This window comes from Adiantum capillus-veneris, chromosome 13 (assembly GCF_014529385.1).
Source record: "Adiantum capillus-veneris isolate H3 chromosome 13, ASM1452938v2, whole genome shotgun sequence".
Classification (NCBI taxonomy): domain Eukaryota; kingdom Viridiplantae; phylum Streptophyta; class Polypodiopsida; order Polypodiales; family Pteridaceae; genus Adiantum; species Adiantum capillus-veneris.
The window spans coordinates 36651550-36671502 of NC_140943.1; the positions used below are offsets into that span (position 1 = coordinate 36651550).

Sequence of the window (19953 nt, forward strand, 5' to 3'; positions counted from 1 at the left end):
AGAGTCCTCTTCCCGCAGAACAACTCTGCTTTCCCGGACACGAAGTCCTTACTTGGGAATCCCAACTTCCGGATCACAACTTGAGAGACTACCTCTCTCCGATCCGTGGATCTACTTCCCAAACTCGGGTACGAAACCCTTGGGCTGATCTGGCTCTAGTTCCTCAGAGCGCTTTTCTCCTGTGCAGAGGCTCATGCCTTCCTCTGCTCCTACTCCCTCACGAAGAGGAAGTACACCTGCAATCAAATACTCAAAGATCAGAACATGAAAATCGTTACCTTCAAAGTCTCGACGCTCGAAACGCAACTCGATTCTCGAAAAGCAATTCCTCGGAAGAGATCTCTCCATAGAAAATCCTCTCTTCCAATCCTACACACAAAAGAGGTGTGTTCTCGGGTTCCTTCTCGTAAATCAGCCCCGTCTACGACGTTTATGGGCTGAAAACAGAGAAAAACAGCAACTTGTCGCGATGGAAACACGCTTCGTAGGCACTTCTTTGCGAGGGAACTCGCGCACTAGATCTTGGCGACATCTGGTACACTTGGGGCAGCCATGGGCATCACCGGCAACGTCTTCTTTACGGCTGAAATCTGCAGCAGCATCTCCTCCTTGCAAAGATTGGTCCTCCCCTCTGAGTGAGGGCATGTAATGCTTTTATAGGCACGAATAGCTGCTCGCGTAGAGATCGCGGCCGTTTTTTTTTTTTCTTTTCTTTTCTGTTCTGCCAGAAAAAGAGAGAGAAAACGCTGGCTGATCTGTTGCCTTATTTATCAGATGGTTGCCCACTTATTAAGTGGGCGGCCGGCGTATTTTAAAAATAGTCTGAACCTGCCCAAAAACTCAATAAAACCTTATAAGTTAAAAACAATGCTTTCACAGCACTTCCCAGGCGTCCCTGGATGCAATCACACGCACAGTTGCAATGCAAACATAGACTTCCTCGCGGGAAAGCATCTGCTTTCTCGAAAAGCAATCCCGCTTTCTCAGAAAGCATTTGTTTTTCCTCAAAGTTTCCTCTGAACCCATCTTCATTCAAGTGCTTGCTTTTTCCTTGTGCACAATTCTAACACAGTTCGGAATTTCCTCCCGACTATGGATATTCCCTTTCCGATGCACCGGTCACCCACCTTGTGACGCATCAGGAATACCCATCACCTAGTCCTTTCCTACCGAACTTACGGTACAATCTCCTTCACGATGCTCTATGTCACCCATCCTATGACGCATCAGAGATGTCCGTTCCCGAATGGTCGGATACTTCTTTCCGATGCTCCCTGACACCCATCCGATGTGACGCATCAGAAGTACCCGTTCTTGGTGGCCTTACAGATATTCCCGTTCTCAGTGCTCCCGTCATTACTTTGAATGACGCACTTAGGAATACTCTGTACTCGGATGTGTCCAATGAGAAAAGCCCTCTCACTTAAAATTCCAATAATTCATTTAGAGTTATTTTTCCTTGGTGTTCCAAGCGAGCAAACCCTCTCACTTATAAATCCAATAATTCGTTTAGAATTATTTTTCTGTAAGATAAAGCCAATTTAGCAACATCCCTCTCACTTATAAACAGTTGTCCTCAACTGTAGAGGTCCAACTGAACTGCCGGGGAGAAACCGAAAAGATTCCAAATCTTGCTCAATGGTGAGTTGAGCTAGTCCTTCTCAAAAGAGAACTTAAAAATTAAATTAAACAAAAATTCAAAAATTTAATAATTCAATACTTAGCTTACCGATTCATGTCCTTCCTCTAGTACCTTGAGGATATCCTTCACCAATCATCAAACTTACGAGCCGTGGAAGAACTCGTCATTCGCGTCTTTCCAACAGATCGAACGTTTCCTCATTCGAGAGTCTGTTAACTCAAATCCACCTTCTCAATCCGAGAAGAATAATCCTCCTAGAAATCAATCTAGGTATCTGTCCTTGCGCATAATCCTACACTGTTAGTCTAGAGGGTATTAAACCTCTTGTGTCCTCCCACATAGGGAATGCTAAAGTCATAGAGCATTAAGCTCGATGTCTTTCTTTCACAAACAAAGTTTGCGATCACCTTAAAGAAGGTTCTTGTTTCGGACCGTCACTCAACGTAGGCGGACGGTTCCAATCCGAAGATTCTTTGTGCACGGCGGCACTTCCTTCCAATCTTTTCCTCCTGCGAGTTATTACCACCAGCAGTGATTTCCCGACGCCCATTAGCGTCTCTTCCTTACAAAATCATAAAAAATGATTCACCTTGCGAGCATCAATGACGATTTGCAAAATCTCAGGCAGATAGGATTCTAGCCATAGCATTTTCTGAACGTACGTTCAAACCCGGTTCACAATAGAGCGAACCCTCTTTGATTCTCAGGGATGTTCTCCCATATGTAATTCTTACCATTTTGAAATGGTTGGCGAACTATATTCTTACGAACATAATAGTTCGAATTTATTTCAGCAGCATGTAAATGCTACTTGATCTACTCATGGAGAAACATATACCGCAACCAAAAGTTGCTACTGTAATGGTAAAGGCACATAGCGTACTCAATGATCAACGACCATCGGAAAACCTCTTCTCCGTAGAGAAACTCAAATTCCTTCTACCGAACACATCTCAAATAGAGATTCTCGTGTCAGAATATCCTTGCGCACAAAAAGGCGCCCAAGAGAGTAAAACAAACTCTCGTCCAGTTCCTTGGCATAGGTCTGCATCTTCGTGTGTTATCCATGTACTCAAAAGTGTACATAATTCTTAAGTTGTGTTAAAGTTTCGGTGAACCTGGGAAATTACCTTCCCTTTGTAAGATCCTTAGAGCGAAGACGCTCAACTTGATGATCACTTGGCTCGATCTTAGAGCAAAACCCGCTCATCAAATAATCTAGGATTTTAATCCTTGGATTCCTCAAGCACAGGCCGTAGTTGTCGCTTGTTCCTTCCCTCCTAAAGAGAGTGTTCATTCACTTGTGCAATAAGCACTACCATATCTTCCCTTACTGTGTAGGGGGTGTGGGCTTAAAGAGTACTCAAGCTTCATGAAAGCTTTTCTTTGCTTGAAAGCTCAGAATGGTTCCTTCATAATTTCCTGCCCGCAGTAGCAGGTAATCTGTTCAAGAATTACCGGATACCAGATCAATTATGGACCTTCCGGATGGTTAAGCAAAGTAGTTCATCGTATAAAACAATGTTCTGACTCAACCCTACTCTCATAAGCACTCAAGAGTGATCAGTCTTGGCTAGACTTATGCAATCCTCGTGCGAAAAAGAAAACGAGCTTTGTAACTTCCTCAAAGACGTAACTTTGATCAGACCTGCCCTCTCACTTGAAGTTTGAGGGTCTTCTATTCAAAAAACTCAGGAGTTAGATTGAATTCCCTTACTCCAAACTTTCTCCGGATAGCAACGTATCCTTCGAGGAGAGGTAACAAAAATTCATTGTTTCCGTGTTCAATGGTTCCCGTCCCACTGTGGGGATTAGATTCTATGTACACTGAGGTGTACACTTTCAGCTTGTATTGCTGTCTCCACCATCTACTGCAAAGTATTTTGCAGATGGGTTTACAAAATTTGGGCAAAAGTTTCGTTAAATTTGTTCATCTTTCCTTCCTTAGAGAGGATCAAGAATGGAGCTACCTTGGCAAGAGTGAACCACTGCTTGCTTTGACTCGCTCGTGTTCCTATTGGGCAAATAGATCCCAATCTTCTTAGATGCCTTCCTCAAAGTGTAGAGGAAAAACATTTTGTCTGAAAATTCAGCCTTGAATTGAATCCAAGTCTTGTTGTAAGTTCCTTGCAGAGCTTTGGTATACCACCAAGTATTTGCAATCCCCTTGAGGTGTTTGGTCACATGCCTCACCTTCGACGCTTCTCAGAAATTGTCGTTTGCAAAGGCAACTTCAAACTGTCGAATGAAAGCAGTAGCTTTCAGGACATCTTCCCTTCCGTCAAAAGTATCAAACTTGATTGGTCACTGGAGTGTTCCTAGGTCTAGAGACCTTCTTCATATCCTTCCCGAAATGACGGGATTTCATGGCTATAGTTCTGGATTGACGTTCATGGATATTTTCTGGATTCTGAAGGATCTCGAGCATTCCGCTCCTTGGATTCTCTAGGTTCTTGAGCATCATGCTCTTGTCGCCTTCTCAGAGAATCCCAAGCCATTCCGCTCCTTGGATTCTCTAGGTTCTTGAGCATCATGCTCTTGTCGCCTTCTCAGAGAATCCCAAGCCTTTTGTCGACTTCTTGCAGAGAGAAAAAAAAAAAAAAAATCCAACTCTGCGAGCTTTTCCTTGCAGGACTTAGGGTTCCGCCTCCTTACTTCTCTCTTGGCTTGTCATGGCTTCTTCCCGTATCTTCCCAGAATCGTCCTCCTTTACAAAGAAAGAGAGGAGACCATGCTGTGATACCACTGTCACAAACGGGAGCGCATAACAATATAAAATACATTCGGATAAATAGGATTTATCACTTATTACTGAAGCCAGAGGATATAGAGAGAAATACATAGAGAGAGAGAGATAGAGAGTGAGAAGATCGACACAGAACTGGGGACCAGAAGATGGGCTGGTCCCCCCCCGTAATAGTATCTTTATTACTGAGGAGAAGTCTATACAAGCACTTGAACCGAACGTATTACCACGTTCGTTCTAGAATAAGACTTGATGGTTCCCGGAAGCCTCAGCTTCCGATTCCTAGGGCAAAACCCTATTCCAAGGAACTTCCGTTCCTTATTCCAATTCCTCGAGAATCAAGGTTCTCGCCTCTAGATCTCACCTTCCAAACTCAGGGCATGGCATCCCTGCAACTCTTTTCCAACTCTCTTTCCAGAGTCCTCTTCCCGCAGAACAACTCTGCTTTCCCGGACACGAAGTCCTTACTTGGGAATCCCAACTTCCGGATCACAACTTGAGAGACTACCTCTCTCCGATCCGTGGATCTACTTCCCAAACTCGGGTACGAAACCCTTGGGCTGATCTGGCTCTAGTTCCTCAGAGCGCTTTTCTCCTGTGCAGAGGCTCATGCCTTCCTCTGCTCCTACTCCCTCACGAAGAGGAAGTACACCTGCAATCAAATACTCAAAGATCAGAACATGAAAATCGTTACCTTCAAAGTCTCGACGCTCGAAACGCAACTCGATTCTCGAAAAGCAATTCCTCGGAAGAGATCTCTCCATAGAAAATCCTCTCTTCCAATCCTACACACAAAAGAGGTGTGTTCTCGGGTTCCTTCTCGTAAATCAGCCCCGTCTACGACGTTTATGGGCTGAAAACAGAGAAAAACAGCAACTTGTCGCGATGGAAACACGCTTCGTAGGCACTTCTTGGCGAGGGAACTCGCGCACTAGATCTTGGCGACATCTGGTACACTTGGGGCAGCCATGGGCATCACCGGCAACGTCTTCTTTACGGCTGAAATCTGCAGCAGCATCTCCTCCTTGCAAAGATTGGTCCTCCCCTCTGAGTGAGGGCATGTAATGCTTTTATAGGCACGAATAGCTGCTCGCGTAGAGATCGCGGCCGTTTTTTTTTTTTCTTTTCTTTTCTGTTCTGCCAAAAAAAGAGAGAGAAAACGCTGGCTGATCTGTTGCCTTATTTATCAGATGGTTGCCCACTTATTAAGTGGGCGGCCGGCGTATTTTAAAAATAGTCTGAACCTGCCCAAAAACTCAATAAAACCTTATAAGTTAAAAACAATGCTTTCACAGCACTTTCCAGGCGTCCCTGGATGCAATCACACGCACAGTTGCAATGCAAACATAGACTTCCTCGCGGGAAAGCATCTGCTTTCCCGAAAAGAAATCCCGCTTTCTCAGAAAGCATTTGTTTTTCCTCAAAGTTTCCTCTGAACCCATCTTCATTCAAGTGCTTGCTTTTTCCTTGTGCACAATTCCAACACAATTCGGAATTTCCTCCGGACTATGGATATTCTCTTTCCGATGCACCCGTCACCCACCTTGTGACGCATCAGGAATACCCATCACCTAGTCCTTTCCTACCGAACTTACGGTACAATCTCCTTCACGATGCTCTATGTCACCCATCCTATGACGCATCAGAGATGTCCGTTCCCGGATGGTCGGATACTTCTTTCCGATGCTCCTTGTCACTCATCCGATGTGACGCATCAGAAGTACCCGTTCTTGGTGGCCTTACAGATATTCCCGTTCTCAATGCTCCCGTCATTACTTTGAATGACGCACTTAAGAATACTCTATACTCGGATGAGTGAGAAAAGCCCTCTCACTTAAAATTCCAAATAATTCATTTAGAATTATTTTTCCTTGGTGTTCCAAGCGAGCAAACCCTCTCACTTATAAATCCAATAATTCATTTAGAATTATTTTTCTGTAAGATAAAGCCAATTTAGGAACACCTAGACACCCTTTTACTGCCCAAATTTCTGTGCCAATTGGCCCGACCATCTCGTGGCAACCTACCCTTCAAGGTTGCAAGTGAAACTCTCGGCCGTCAGCTGTTTCAAACTAGTCATACAATGTCCGGCCATTTGTGTCACCCGAGACGTATACCTAGACTCATGGCGAACCAATCTTCGTAGCCAGTGACTCTCGTATAACCTGGCCCCTAGCGGCTACGCCAGTAAGACATCCCAAGAAATGGACTGGGAGGGATGGAAAGAAATGAGTGACTGGAAAACGAGAGATCCGTTGCTAGCGATCAAACTCCTCAATGTCAAAGTCTGGTGTCCAATGCTCTAAACCAACAAACGAGTCCCAGCCACAATAGAAGAGCGGCTTTAGAGAGTCTTGGAACGACAGTCATCTGAAAGTTGTACTTGAAAGATGCCGTGGGGGCTGCTCAAACTCCTCTGTCTATGACTGAAATAAATCTATGATCTTCCGCTGTCGCTGGATCTCTCTCATTGTGCCCCTCTTCAAGAGGTCCTCTCTGTGTTTGCGAATCTCCAGTAAGTATAATCCGAGGCATCTCTGATCCTGGTATCTCATGACTCTAGAAAGTGGCCCAAAACCCTCTCTGAATAGACAGTGAAAGCGGCCACGTATCTCATAGTATACTGGGCAGTGACATATTGAGAGAGAGAGAGAGAGAGAGAGAGAGAGAGAGGAACCTGTAGAGAGAGAGAAACCTGTGCGACCTACAAAGGGTGTGTCACCGTGTGACGGCACATAGAAGCAACAGCAAGCAAGGTAGCAACGTAGTGGCACCCTGGAAGCACAAGACCATCAAGACGCGAGATGCGAGCGAAGCAGCAGGAGCAGGAGCAGCAAGCAGCGTACGCTCAATTCACACCTTTAGAGGGATCACGAAGGTTTAATTAATTTGAGGCTTCACATACGGTTGCAGGCTTTAACCTTTGTGCAGGTTCCATAAGTAAATTACGTGGCGGATGTGCGTGAGGGCAGGATAGCGTGCAAGATAGGTGAGGCAGCCATGAGTGCAAGGTCTAACACAATATCTCTCTCTCTCTCTCTCTCTCTCTCTCTCTCTCTCTCTCTCTCTCTCTCTCTCTCTCTCTCTCTCTCTCTCTCTCCCCCCCCCCCAAGAAGCACATGGATATTGCCGGTACAAGAGTTGGCCATGAAGATGGCTTACCATAGTGAGAATCTCCTTCAAATAATAGAGGATGGATATGTGATCAGACCGACCTATATAGACACTAATCTATCCTATGGGATACGTGCTATTGGTCAAATGCGCACATCATCGCATCAGCTAGAGATTAAGACTGGCAGATTTAGGAGAGTACCAGTAGAAGCCAGGATATGCCAGTTGTGTCATATAGAGCCAGAGACAGAGTTACATCACATTTGTCATTGTCCAGTATGCTATGAGATACAAGGCCGTTTTCACTATCTATTGACAGATGGCTTTGGACCGTTGGCTAGAGTCATGAGATATATCAGGATCAAAGATGCCTTGTGTTGTTTTTGTTAGAGCTACGCAGACACAGGGAGAATCTCTTGAGGAGACCAGGCACGAGCTTGCTCGAGGACAGAGGCAAAGGCAAGCTTGACAAGGCCGTAGGGCAAGTGCTCATTTAGCTGCCTTGGTACCCACGAGCCTCGAGAGGAGACGCTTTGTTTGACTCGGGAACGGGAAGCCAAAGGCAAAAGCAAGAACTCACAAGAGGAAAAAGGCAAAGGCAAGCCTTACAGAGATATCAAGGATAAGATTTGACAGAGGAGATCAGCATGGCATACGTAGTGGCAGCCACAGTGGCCATGAAGCAAAATTTCTAGTCAGGTGGCACTTGCCGCAACTAGCTTCAGCCAGGGAGAGGCTTGTGAGCGGCAACTAGGGGCAAACAAAGCTTCTTACAAATGATTTGGACCCATGTGTTGGAGTTCAAGTTATCAATGTTTGAACCCGTGGGTCATCAGGATTCAAGGGACATGCATCCGGCAAGGAACCACCGCAACATATAAAAACACTGTGAATATGTACACAAGTTCATTGTTGTTGTCCGGATTATGGACAGGATGTGTTTCAAAGTTCATTGTCTAGGAAAGTTTGAATGTGATTTGTTCACACTTCACGGATGGGAGATGACATCATGGTTTCAGATGCATGGCTTCACCATGGACAGGCTGCCCCCTTTCCAGTACTCTCTTCGGACACCCTCCATGTCTCTTACACGGGTGGAGATTACTAGACTTATTCGTCAGGACCTGATCCAGCTGGATACCAGGAGGACATAGATAGAGCGGCCACAGGAGTTGGGCACGAAGATGGCTTTCTATAGAGAGCATCTTGTCCACCTCACAGGAGATGGGTTTGTGGATGAGGATGGATTCTAGTAGTAGTAACATTTCATTTCATTTCTCTCTCTCTTATTCTCCGTTCTCCCCATTGCTCTACGCTTCCGCAAGTCGATGCCCGGGGGGGGGGGGGGGGGGGGGGGGGGGGGGGGGGGGGGGGGGGGGGGGGGGGGGGGGGGGGGGGGGGGCTCGTGCAGGCGATCAACAGTGTTATTGAATAATGAAGTGTCTACAAATGTGAGTGTTGAAATGAGAACTGCTATTTGAGACATGCCAAGGCAGTATAAGATTGTGAGTAGCAAAGGGTTCAAACTTAAACCAGCAATAGGAAATCCATTCAAAAGAAAGGACAAACAAACTTTCATGAGATGTCAGTTACTCTATCACAGCAAAGGCTATCAAATAGCATGAAGGGTACGAGACCAAACTTCATTTCTGTAGAAAAGAAAAGATTGGAGTGACAAAGGCTCCGCAGTACATACAAGAGGGCAGCTCGGAAAAAGCGACTTGAAGTCCTTGAACTGAGGAAAGAACTGCACAAAAAAGAAATAAATCAATAAACATTATTTGATTGAAATGACCATCAAAAAGATCACAAGCCAACAGTAGAGCCCATGCATTGTTTTTTGCTAAGACTGGCTCCCACAAACATTGTTGCTGATTCATGCAAAAATGTTACAAGTCTCCGAATTTTGGTTATTCTACAGAAGAACGCATGATTTATGTTGCATGAAATGAATTCCATGCATTTTGAAGCCATCACCCTGTAGAATATTTGCATAGAAAGAAGTGGAATGTTCTCTACATTACAGATGCTGGTTTTTAACATGCGTTCGAATAGGCGGAACCTTTTGGTGAGTATGTATAAATTTAATTTAGTAAATCTCTGACATTCATCAATTCAGTAAGCATAAGCTTTGTGAATAAACTAATTTTCTGCTCAAGTTTGAATTATCAAGAGGCATAGCTAAATTGTTTCGAAAGATCAGTAACATTAGCTACATGAAAGTATTGTTGAACAATGATCCAGTGCATTTAATGTTCATACAAACTACGCTTCATGCTCCTCACATGCACATTAACATAGAAAATACAAGATCTAGAAAAAGCATACCAGAAATAGCTGGTGTGAGAACACCATCCCCAATAACCATTGATGTTCCGAGCAAGACGAGAACAAGAAGTGCAATGCGTGCCTGCTTGTATCTCTCAAATAGTCGTTTTAAAATCAGAGACTGTGTGTTGTGATCTTTCTTTTTGAGCTTGTAAGCTGAAAGCTCTTCATCCATGGCATGATGAGTTGGCAGCAAACTAAGATTTGCATGTCTACATAAAAGAGAATACAAGGCAAAAGTCCCACCTGTTGGCCAGTGGACTGCTTAGCCAAGGGGAGGCAGCCCCGCAAAAGGCCAAATTGCTTAAACTTAAACATGTTAATTAACAGTTTTTGAACAAACAAACAAGTCTGAGCAATGAATCGATATAAGGAGTCCTGGCCTGCCCGCAAAATCCTTAAATGAAATTAGATAGCAGTTACGCTTGATCATGAGTTTATGAGGAGAACCCATGTTTTACCAGCTTTATGCATGAGCCTATTCTTCAAGCTAGATGGTTTTCTAAGGCTGGGTTCAGACGAGCCGGCAGAAAGGATGTTAAAAGGGGCGAGCACAAGCAGTGGCGAGCGTTCATTGGTTTGGAAAGGAGGAGGAACTTCCGGACCCACCAGACAATTGGGCAAGCGCCCCCCCCAAGCTTGCATCTTCCACCTGCTTTTTCAGCACAAAACGTGGATCAGGGAGCCCACCTGCTCATCATCCGATGGTCTATCGAGCCCGAAGCTTTTGATTCGCTGCTGTGCTGACAGTTAATGTTGCTTCTACCATTGTTGCTGCCTTGTGTGAACAGGTAGAGCGGAGGCAAGGGAAAGTGCGAGAGCTGCCGCCGCTCTCGTCTGAACCCACCCTAACATGCAAACGTGCCATTCAGAATTACACTAACCAGGGGGAGGGCCTTTAAAGCAGCAGCCGATTCTTTCCATTACAAAGAAAGCGCGTCTACCTTGCTAGCCACTCTGCCTTTCTGCTTGCAAGAAACCAGCTAAGTGGTCACAAGCGCACAGCTATCGCTGCCAAAATTGGATGGACCTCTTCCTTATTGCAAGTATGGCTCATTGTATCTTTCTTGCTAGACTTCAAGGACTGCTACATGTGAACGAGGATTTGCTTTGTTGAGAAGAGAAGGTTGCTTTGCTTTCGAAAACCTTATACTGGTTTGCCACTCCTTGACACGTGGAACATTTCCATTCCAAATATGCAAGGGTTCAAAAGTTGCTTCCATCACATACCATATGATAAAAGCAAGAACTTTTTTGACTGCAAAATAATTGTTTCACCTTTATCACCAGAAAAACAAGGAAGTGCAAGTGATTCTCTTCAAAAAAGAGGAGATGAGGATGTTGCAGTTGCAAATATCTATCTGTTTGACTATCCCCGTGCTACACAACACATGCAATGTGACCACTGAAAAAAATTAGAATGCGGATTTTCTCTTTTGATTTTCACTTTCTAGACTGTTATCTCTCCACAACAATTTGGTCTCTCCACGCAGATTTTGACAGTCGAAAAAAGGAAAGCCAAATTTCCATTGTCGGAATTTGAAAAACTGTTTTTGCCCCCCCCCCCCCCCCCCCCCCCCCCCTCTCTCTCTCTCTCTCTCTCTCTCTCTCTCTCTCTCTCTCTCTCTCCAGGCATGTCAGACATGGTTCACTCCACCATTGGGGTGAAGCATGGTTGTCCCCTATATCCGACTCTCTTTGGGATATATGTAGATGAGTTTTCAGATTATGTACATACAGAGGGTGATAGAGGTGCTCAGCTTGCAAGGACATGGATTCCGTTGCTATTATATGCTGATGATATTGTGCCGATCTCCGATTCTCCAGAGGGGATGCAACGTCATTTGGATGCATTGCATGTATTTGCACAGGACAATAGATTGTCTGTGAACCTTGGTAAGACCAAGGTAATGGTGTTTAACACCACGGCACAACGGGTTAGGAGGTCCGCCCCCACTTTTACGTATGGTCGAGAGACTGTGGAGTATGCAGATACATACACTTATCTTGGGGCAGTTTTCAGTGGTCCAGTATTTTCCCTGAGGCGTGCAGCAGATATGCGATTGACCAGAGCCTATGCAGCATTGGGGAGACTTGAGAGGATATGTTCGCAGGTTTAGTTCCAGGAACCTCGGACAAAGCTTTGGCTCTTTGACACTTTGGTCACTTCGGCCATGCTATACGGAGTGGAGATATGGGGCCCCTCAGTTGATCATCATAGCAGAGCTAGCAGTACTGATGGATGGAGATGTATGGAGAAGCCCTTGGTGTCTATGATTTCTCAGATGATTAGGGCCAAGGCCTCAGTACCACATGACATTGTTAGGGAGGAGCTCGTTGTTCCTCCATTGGTAGTGGAGGCACTCACTCGATCAGTTTCATTTATGCATAGCACTTGGGCTCTCCCTAGAGACAGATATGCTCGATTAGCACTAGAGTCTTCGCGACAACTGACATTACAGGGAGATAGATCATGTTGGTACGCAGAGATGGCATCTTGGTTTCAGTTACATGGCTTTAATATGGACCGGCTACCCCCATTTCAGTACTCTTTGGATGCACCCTCCATCTCCCTCACTAGGGCAAAGATTACCAAGCTCATCAGAAAGGACTTGATTCAGTTGGATACAAAGAGGACATGGATACAACCTACACATGAGCTAGGTACAAAGATGACTTTCTATAGAGAGCATCCTCTCCAACTCACGGAGAATGGTTTTGTGATTAGACCAGGATACATGGATACTCATCTATCCCACGGGATACAATGTGCTACTGGTCAGATACGCACATCCTCACATCAGCTAGAGATCGAGACAGGTAGATTTAGAGGAGTACCCGCCGAGTCCAGGATTTGTCAGGTGTGCCAAATAGAGCCAGAGACAGAGCTACATTACATGTCACTGCCCAGTATACTATGAGATACGAAGCCGCTTTCACTATCTATTCAGAGAGGGTTTTGGGCCACTTTCTAGAGTCATGAGATACCAGGTTCAGAGATCCCTCGGATTATACTTACTGGAGATTCGCAAACACATAGAGGACCTCTTGAAGAGGGGCACAATGAGAGAGATCCAGAGACAGCGGAAGATTACAGATTTCTTTCAGTCACAGACAGAGGAGTTCGAGCAGCCTCCACAACATAACAATACCAGAGGCACCAGAGGCATACTGCTTGATCAGGCGATAGAGTTGAGGCGGTCCGTCGCCCACGGATGAGGGGCCCTCTCGACATCGACGCAGATTGCGACAGAGGATCCATACCATACTGGCACGACATAGGAGCCGTCCTGGATACTGATGTATATGTATATGATGCCTCGACTGTCAGAGAGCTCCATTGTATCAGCTCACCCTTTATATTCCCCTTTATATCAGCTTTCACCCCACCCCTACCCACTATTTTCTTTTCAGTTCTTTGTACTTTTTGTACCCAGACCTGGTATTAGATTCACCACATGTAACCTTTTGGTCATAGGTCATTTTGGCCTTTTGAAGACGTTAATATTACATTTCATTTCATTTCTCTCTCTCTCTTACTTTTCGTGCCCAAAAAAAATTGTTTTTGCGTCTCTGAAAAGCACTTGCTTTATCTCTTAAAAGCATTTAGTTTGTGCTTTTCCTTCAAAGTCAATTGCCTTTGTGCTTTTGATGATAGTCTGTTTTTGCTTTAAAAATGTGTGTGTGTAGAGGCTAAAAAGCATCTAGATTTTAATAGTTGCCTTAAATCCAGCTTTTGAAAGGGGTGCCTGACTTAAGGGCCAGTGCACACTGCATTTGGGTAGAGAACTATGCTCTACAATGTCTCGACTCGAGTTGTTTTGTAGTTCAAGTATTAACAATTTTCAAGTTCCGAGGGGGTTTGCTATTGATTCACCACCTCACCAATGGCTTGCCAGTTAAAGTGGTACAAGAGCTTTAACAGATTCTTCTACAAAGGATCCGTACCGGCTTTTTGTCACACGCCATAGATTTAGATAGAGAATTTGACAAGGACCATAGTAGTGAGACAGAGTTGGAAGAGCAAGATTCTCATCAACAATATGCCGATAAAGTAGAGGAGACTAATGAAGAAGTCGGAGAAGATCGAGTTGATCAGAATGAAGATCAAGATGAGCACATGGAGGAAGATAAGCAGGATAAAGATGATGAGTTTGAGACTCGAGATTTTAGGCGCCAACTAGAAGTCCAAGCTTATACAAATCCTAAGGATCCTCTATAGGCAAAACATATTCAGAATCAACTTTGGTAGGAGTCTATGAATGGTGCCAGAACATTGCCAACCTGAAAATAAAGTCGGCAATGAAGACTAAAGCAAAGCCGAAAGCTATCAAGAGTTCACACCCTCCCGTCTTAGCTAAGGACATTCAAAGGAGATATAGCACCAAGTGAGAAAATTGATGACGAGTTTGGGGCATTGAACAACATGCAAGGGTCATTGGTCAAATTCCAAGTCTTTTCCTGGCTACTTTGGTAGAAGGCCCACTTTTTCCAACCTAGCAAAGAAGGGGTCAAGAAGAAAGCACCGTCAACGTGTTCACTTCAAGGGCAATGACTCTTCTTCCTGTTCTAGCGATGAAGAAGAAAGGCGGCCACGAAAATAAAAGCATTGAAGGACCAATTCCTAGAGAACCAAAAGGCGCTATGACAATTCAGAAGAGGAGCATGACTCCAATGATAGATTCTCTACCTTTGAAAGAAAACGGAGCCACATACTTCGTCCAACCAAGTATGATGATTAGGAGCCTCGTCGAGGCAAGAAAGAATTTAAGGATGGCAGTCAAAAGTGTCGACTTTGATCCTTTCTCCAGATTCAAGGATACAAATAAAGCAATGTCTTTCATCCAGCAGTTTGACACAACTTTCTTAGGAGGCAATTTTACACAGGCTTCCAAGGTCAAGAAAGCAACCTCCCATCTTAAGGGAAATGTGTAGACGTAGAGGTCAACTCTTACTACACAAAAAAGCACCTCGCAATTTTTTTATTTTTTATTTTTTATTTTTTGGGGGGCAGGGGGGGGGGGGCTGGTTATTGTTCAAGAGATTGTTTTTCTCTCTCTGGTTGACAAAAGAGTGTGAATGAAAAATTTTGATTGCATGGAATCATCTAAGGGTGAAGAAAGAAGATACTCTTTCAACCTACAGTCAAAAATTTTGGGATACTTTTCTCCCTATAACTTCCTTCTGGACCTCAAAGAACACATGGAGCGATATCATTGTGGTCTACCTGAAGAACTTCAGAGATACTATCTACAACAGAAGTCTTCCAATATCCAACAAATTATACTATGTGTTGGATGCCCTTGAGATTCACGATGGATACATCGTATCCAAAGTCACGTGCATATCTATCCCTTTGAGCGTGTGGACAAGCTGTAACTCCTACTTCTAGGGTTTAGGACAGCCTAGGAGGTTTTCTGGCACCCTTGTGAGCCTATACGTAGGACATGCATGTCCAAGCACTTTAAAGTAGCTGCATACCCTCTGATTACACATGAGCACAACCAGTGTTTGCGAGGTGTAGGCACTAAAGAGTGTTCTCATACAGTTGCATTAGTATCAAGCCTAGGTAATAACTCCATATGAAGCACCTCTTATTAAGAGTTCATAAACTTATTAATAAGTGACAATTAGCCAGCACTTACCAAATCGTGGGATTTTTTATGAGATTTCCCAACCCAGCTTTAATCCCATATATAAGTGAACCTAGGGATCACTTCTCAAGCATAAGTCAGTACCCTCAGTACTAGCACAAAGTACCCACACTACCTCAACATCTGTGATGTTCTTGCACCAAATCAGCCTACAGCATCCCATCAGCACCAGCGTTTTCAGTTTTCATTCCAAGACTGCAGATCAGCCAGCGTGACAGCATCCCATCAACACCAACATTTTCAGTTTTCATCCCAAGACTGTAGATCAGCCAACGTTTTTCAGTTTTCAGCCCATCCTCCACGTCGGCTATAGCAAATCAACCGATAACCTCGTAGAGCTTGCAGACCTCATTCAGCATCCCTAGCGTTTTGCATTTTCAGCCCTTAGCCTTGCAGATCCAAGCATCTACAGCAAGATCCCATCAGCATCTTAGCATCTAGGACCATTGTCTCAACATTTGTGCAATCTAAAGCAAATACCTCTCTAGCAATAGAGGGCGGGGACCCTTGGAGGGGGGTTTGGGACCCCATCCGATGTTAGTCTTCTCTCTCTCTATCAGTCACAGAACCTTCATTCACAATATCATTCTCTCTTCTCTCTCTAGCCTTTGCTCATCTCTCATGAAGTAAAAGGAACTCTGAGTACGCATTGAGCACTCATCCTCAGCATTCACCATCAATCACTTCCGTTGAGAATTAAATTAGTATCAGAGCTCTTTGGCAGTGTTTGGTACTAAGGGTAGTGGCTAGTAAATCCGGGATGGGACAGGAAGATTCTTGATACCGATTTTCCCTCTTTTGACATGCCTATTGTCCTTGATGTGGTTGATACGGCTTGTGGTGATGCCCATTTGATGCATGTTATGGACGCTATGGATGATGCGCTTACTATGCATGCATTGTCTGCACATGTGGAAGAAACGAATGAGGAAGCCCCTTGCTTGTTTTCATTTGCTTCTATTGCAACTATGCCTCTTGTAGAGTGTCTAGTGCACCTCCTACGGCATATAAGAGAGGTCGACCTCCAAAGCGTGTCATTGAGGGTAGAGGGCGGCCAAAGGCCCAACATGCTGATGTGCTTTTTGATAGCCGTGCTAATAATGTGAATGTGGACACTCATGATGCATCTAGAAAGGCTGAGAGGAATCATGCAAGAAGAATTCATGATGCTAATGGCGATGTAGAGAGTAGTCATGCTCGTGGCAAGGGCTACAAGCTTCTCAAAAAGCGTGGAAAAGTGCAAAAGATGCTTGTCAAGAAAGGTCGCAACTCAAGTATGCATGAAGCAGATGATTCTTGTGATGAGCATGGATCTGTGGGAGAAGAAGAGGAATGCGAGGACGAGCTTTTGGAGGCCGAAGGGCCGGTCTTGCGGGATAGTGATGATGCGTCCGATTGGTCTAATGTGACTATGCCTTCATGGAAGAGTGGTTATAAGATGCATGTCGAGCCTGATGGTACATTAGAGCGCTTCCCACATTTGTAGATATTGGAAGTCCAGACTTGGGAAAAGTACCAAGAGAGCTCACAGAAATTTAGCTTTTTCTAGCATTGTTCCCGTTAGGCTTGATTGACATGATTGTGGGTGAGACAAATAGATATGCATTGGAAAAGCAAGAACAAGTTTTATGTAAGTATGGCTCCACAAGAAGGTGGAATGACCTTGACAAGCACTCTTTTCTGCGATTTCTTAGTGTTTCTCTTGGCATGGCTTTGCAGTATATGCCAGACAAGAATTATTATTGGAAAGGGGAAACTTGTGGTGTCATGCATTATCCGAACTATGCTGAGAAAATGGGGCAAACTGAGTACCAACAGATAAAGTGTTTCTTGCATGTAAGAGATAACTGTCAAAGGCCACTTCTTAGAGGAACGCGAGAGCATAATCTGTGGCAAGTCTTGCCATTAGAGGAAAGGTTGAATGCGACATTTCAATTGCACTTCAATTGTGGGAAAATTGTGACTGTTGATGAGAGGATTATACCGTCTAAATGTAAGTTGAATCCATGTAGGGTATATAATCCCAAGAAGCCTCACAAGTTTGGGATTCAATTATGGAACTTATGCGATTCTGAGACTGGGTATAATTATTCCTTTCGCGTGTATGAAAAATTGCCTTGTGCAGAGCTTTCATATAATTTTGTGTCTATGCTTGCAAAAGATTTGAAACACAAAGGTCATCATGTATTCTTTGATAGGTAGTTTACATCAGTCAAGCTCTTGATACATTTGACCAAACAAGGGCATGGTGCTATAAGTGCTTACATGACGAACAGGAAGTACTTTCCGGATTTGCAGTTGTTACATATTGAGAGCCGTGAGCGTGGTTCTTCTCGATTTGCATTTGATATGAGGAAAGATCTTCTTGCATGTAGTTGGATGGACAAAAAGGAAATTTTTTTTTGCTTCCAATGTCTATGTTATGCTAAGTGGTGAAGTATTGAGGCAGATAGGAAGTGGTCACAAAGTTGCACTTACTTGTCCAAACATAGCCATCCAATATAACAAGAACGAAGCAGGTTGCGATGTATTTGATAGTATGGTCTTGGGATTTGGGTACGGTTTAGAGACTACTATACATGGTTGGAAGTGGTGGCATGCATTGTTTTGGGGTATGTTGGATTCAGGTTTTGCAAATGGGTACATAATTTGGAAGTGTTTGTATGGCAAAAAAAGTGCAAATCGGTTTCAGTTTATGATTCATTTGCAAGAACGATTGTTGATAACCACTTTGTAGGGATTCTCACATGTAAGGAAGTTTTGTATACAAGTGGTCCAATGGAAGGACATAGGCTGATGAAGTTGAGTCCAAGGACAAGAAAGTTTTGCTTTGTATGTGCCATTGAACGGGAAAGGGCTATCCGTGAAGGAAAAGAAGTGGTTGGGTCAAAGCCATCAAGGATAGTTTATGGTTGCCCTAAATGTAAGAAATACGTTTGCGTAGATCCTTGCTTTGCCAAATAGCATGTCATGGTGGGGTTTGATCGCATGGGTGTAACTGCAAAGCGAGCTGTGCGATCCTATAATTGCCCAGTGGAAGTTTGAGGTTCTTGAGGCTATGTTGCTACCAATTTATGTCTTGATTGTATTTCACCTGTGGCTTGAGTTCACAGGTTAAACTGTTTTTCTTAGCCATAAGCTAAGATTCTCAACTTGTTCTCCATTGTGATATGTATACCGTATGTATCAATGTCGACTTGTAAAGCCATATGCGTTTTTGGATTTGCTGTTTTAGTGATGTCACCATAAAACAAAATTTTTCGTACATGAAAATGATTTTTCTTGTAGTGATAGTTGATCATCTATCATTCTCTACCAAGAGGTCTTAGAAATTTACAATTCATTCAAATGATTTTTTTCTGAAAGAAAATCATATGTATGCGTAAAATGTAGATTGTTGTTTTGTACCATGTGATACTTGAGAGGTTTTATGTAAAGGTCATTTAGCTTTTTTGGTTTGTCTAATAATTTTTTCCTAACTCTCATCTTGTATGTAACACCCCTTAAAAAGGAGTTGGTCAAATGATCCATGAAAAAGTTGCTAGAATTCTTTGCAAAACACCCAAAAAGGACACTTTAGTGTCCTTTTTGGTACCAAACTAGTGTTAAAGGCCATTAATCCATAAAAGAACCACAAAAAAAAGATTGCTTGTTTGAGATTGCACCTAACCAAAGACCACTTGCGCGTGTCGATCTCTCCAATCTGTACTTTTGAAAGTGACAAGTAACCCAGATAAGAAGGAGCCTCCCCTTGTTCCTCTCTCCACTCATTAAGAGCGGACCTTGCACATTGTGGGACGCCAATCGACGTGAGGTCGGAAAAAGAAACCTTGGTGTGAGCGCAAGGCAACCAAAGGGTGCACCCGCAGCAAGGAGTTGAGCTTGGGTAAAAGAAAAACCTTCCTCAACCCACAATGCAAGCATTACCAAGCACCAAAAACACCAAGTACCTAAGTACACCAAGTACCAAGAACCCCAAGTACCCAAGTACTCAGTGCATGGTCATCACCAGAAGCCGGATGGATACTTTGCATGAAGGTGATGAATGTGATATTGGAGAAGAAGAAGCCCCTACACCAGGAAGGACCATTTTCAAATCCTCCTCCGTCCCCATCTACGCCACGGATTGCACCAAATTCTATGGAGGTTTTGATAAAGTCTATGATGGAGATGATGCTACAACAAGAGGCTCAAGGGACGCCGTGGAAAGGGAACACGGAGCTCAACGTGTAGCTACTAAAGAAAGGAGGGTAGCTATGGAGCTAGATCGTGAGCAGGCACGCGAAGCTCAACACATAGCGGATGAAGAAAAGAGGGCAGCTATGGAGCTAGAGAGGGAGGTGCAGCGAGACCAACACATGCAAGACTTGGTCTTGCAGGTGCTATCCTCGAAGAGCGACCATCACATAGACAAGGTAGAGACGATGACTCTAACAATCCAATCACTAAAAAGTTGACTTTTTGTAAGT

At 44.0% G+C, this 19953-nt stretch overlaps 1 protein-coding gene across 3 annotated transcripts in view; it reads right to left on the reverse strand.

Moving 5' to 3' along the window:
* Positions 1–19953, reverse strand: part of LOC147443817 (potassium transporter 4-like) — a 46446-nt gene that overhangs the window by 12960 nt on the left and 13533 nt on the right. The window contains exons 1-4 of one of the 3 annotated variants that reach the window (XM_086526615.1): positions 10775–10939; positions 10521–10667; positions 9831–10076; positions 9199–9249 (exon numbers count right to left, since the gene is read on the reverse strand). In XM_086526615.1, the coding sequence (XP_086382741.1) occupies positions 9199–9249; positions 9831–10005 (226 nt within the window). In that variant the 5' untranslated portion in view covers positions 10006–10076; positions 10521–10667; positions 10775–10939. Of the gene's footprint in view, positions 1–9198; positions 9250–9830; positions 10077–10520; positions 10679–10774; positions 10940–19953 lie in introns of those variants that run through there. The other 2 variants (XM_086526614.1, XM_086526613.1) reach the window with 2 other exon arrangements.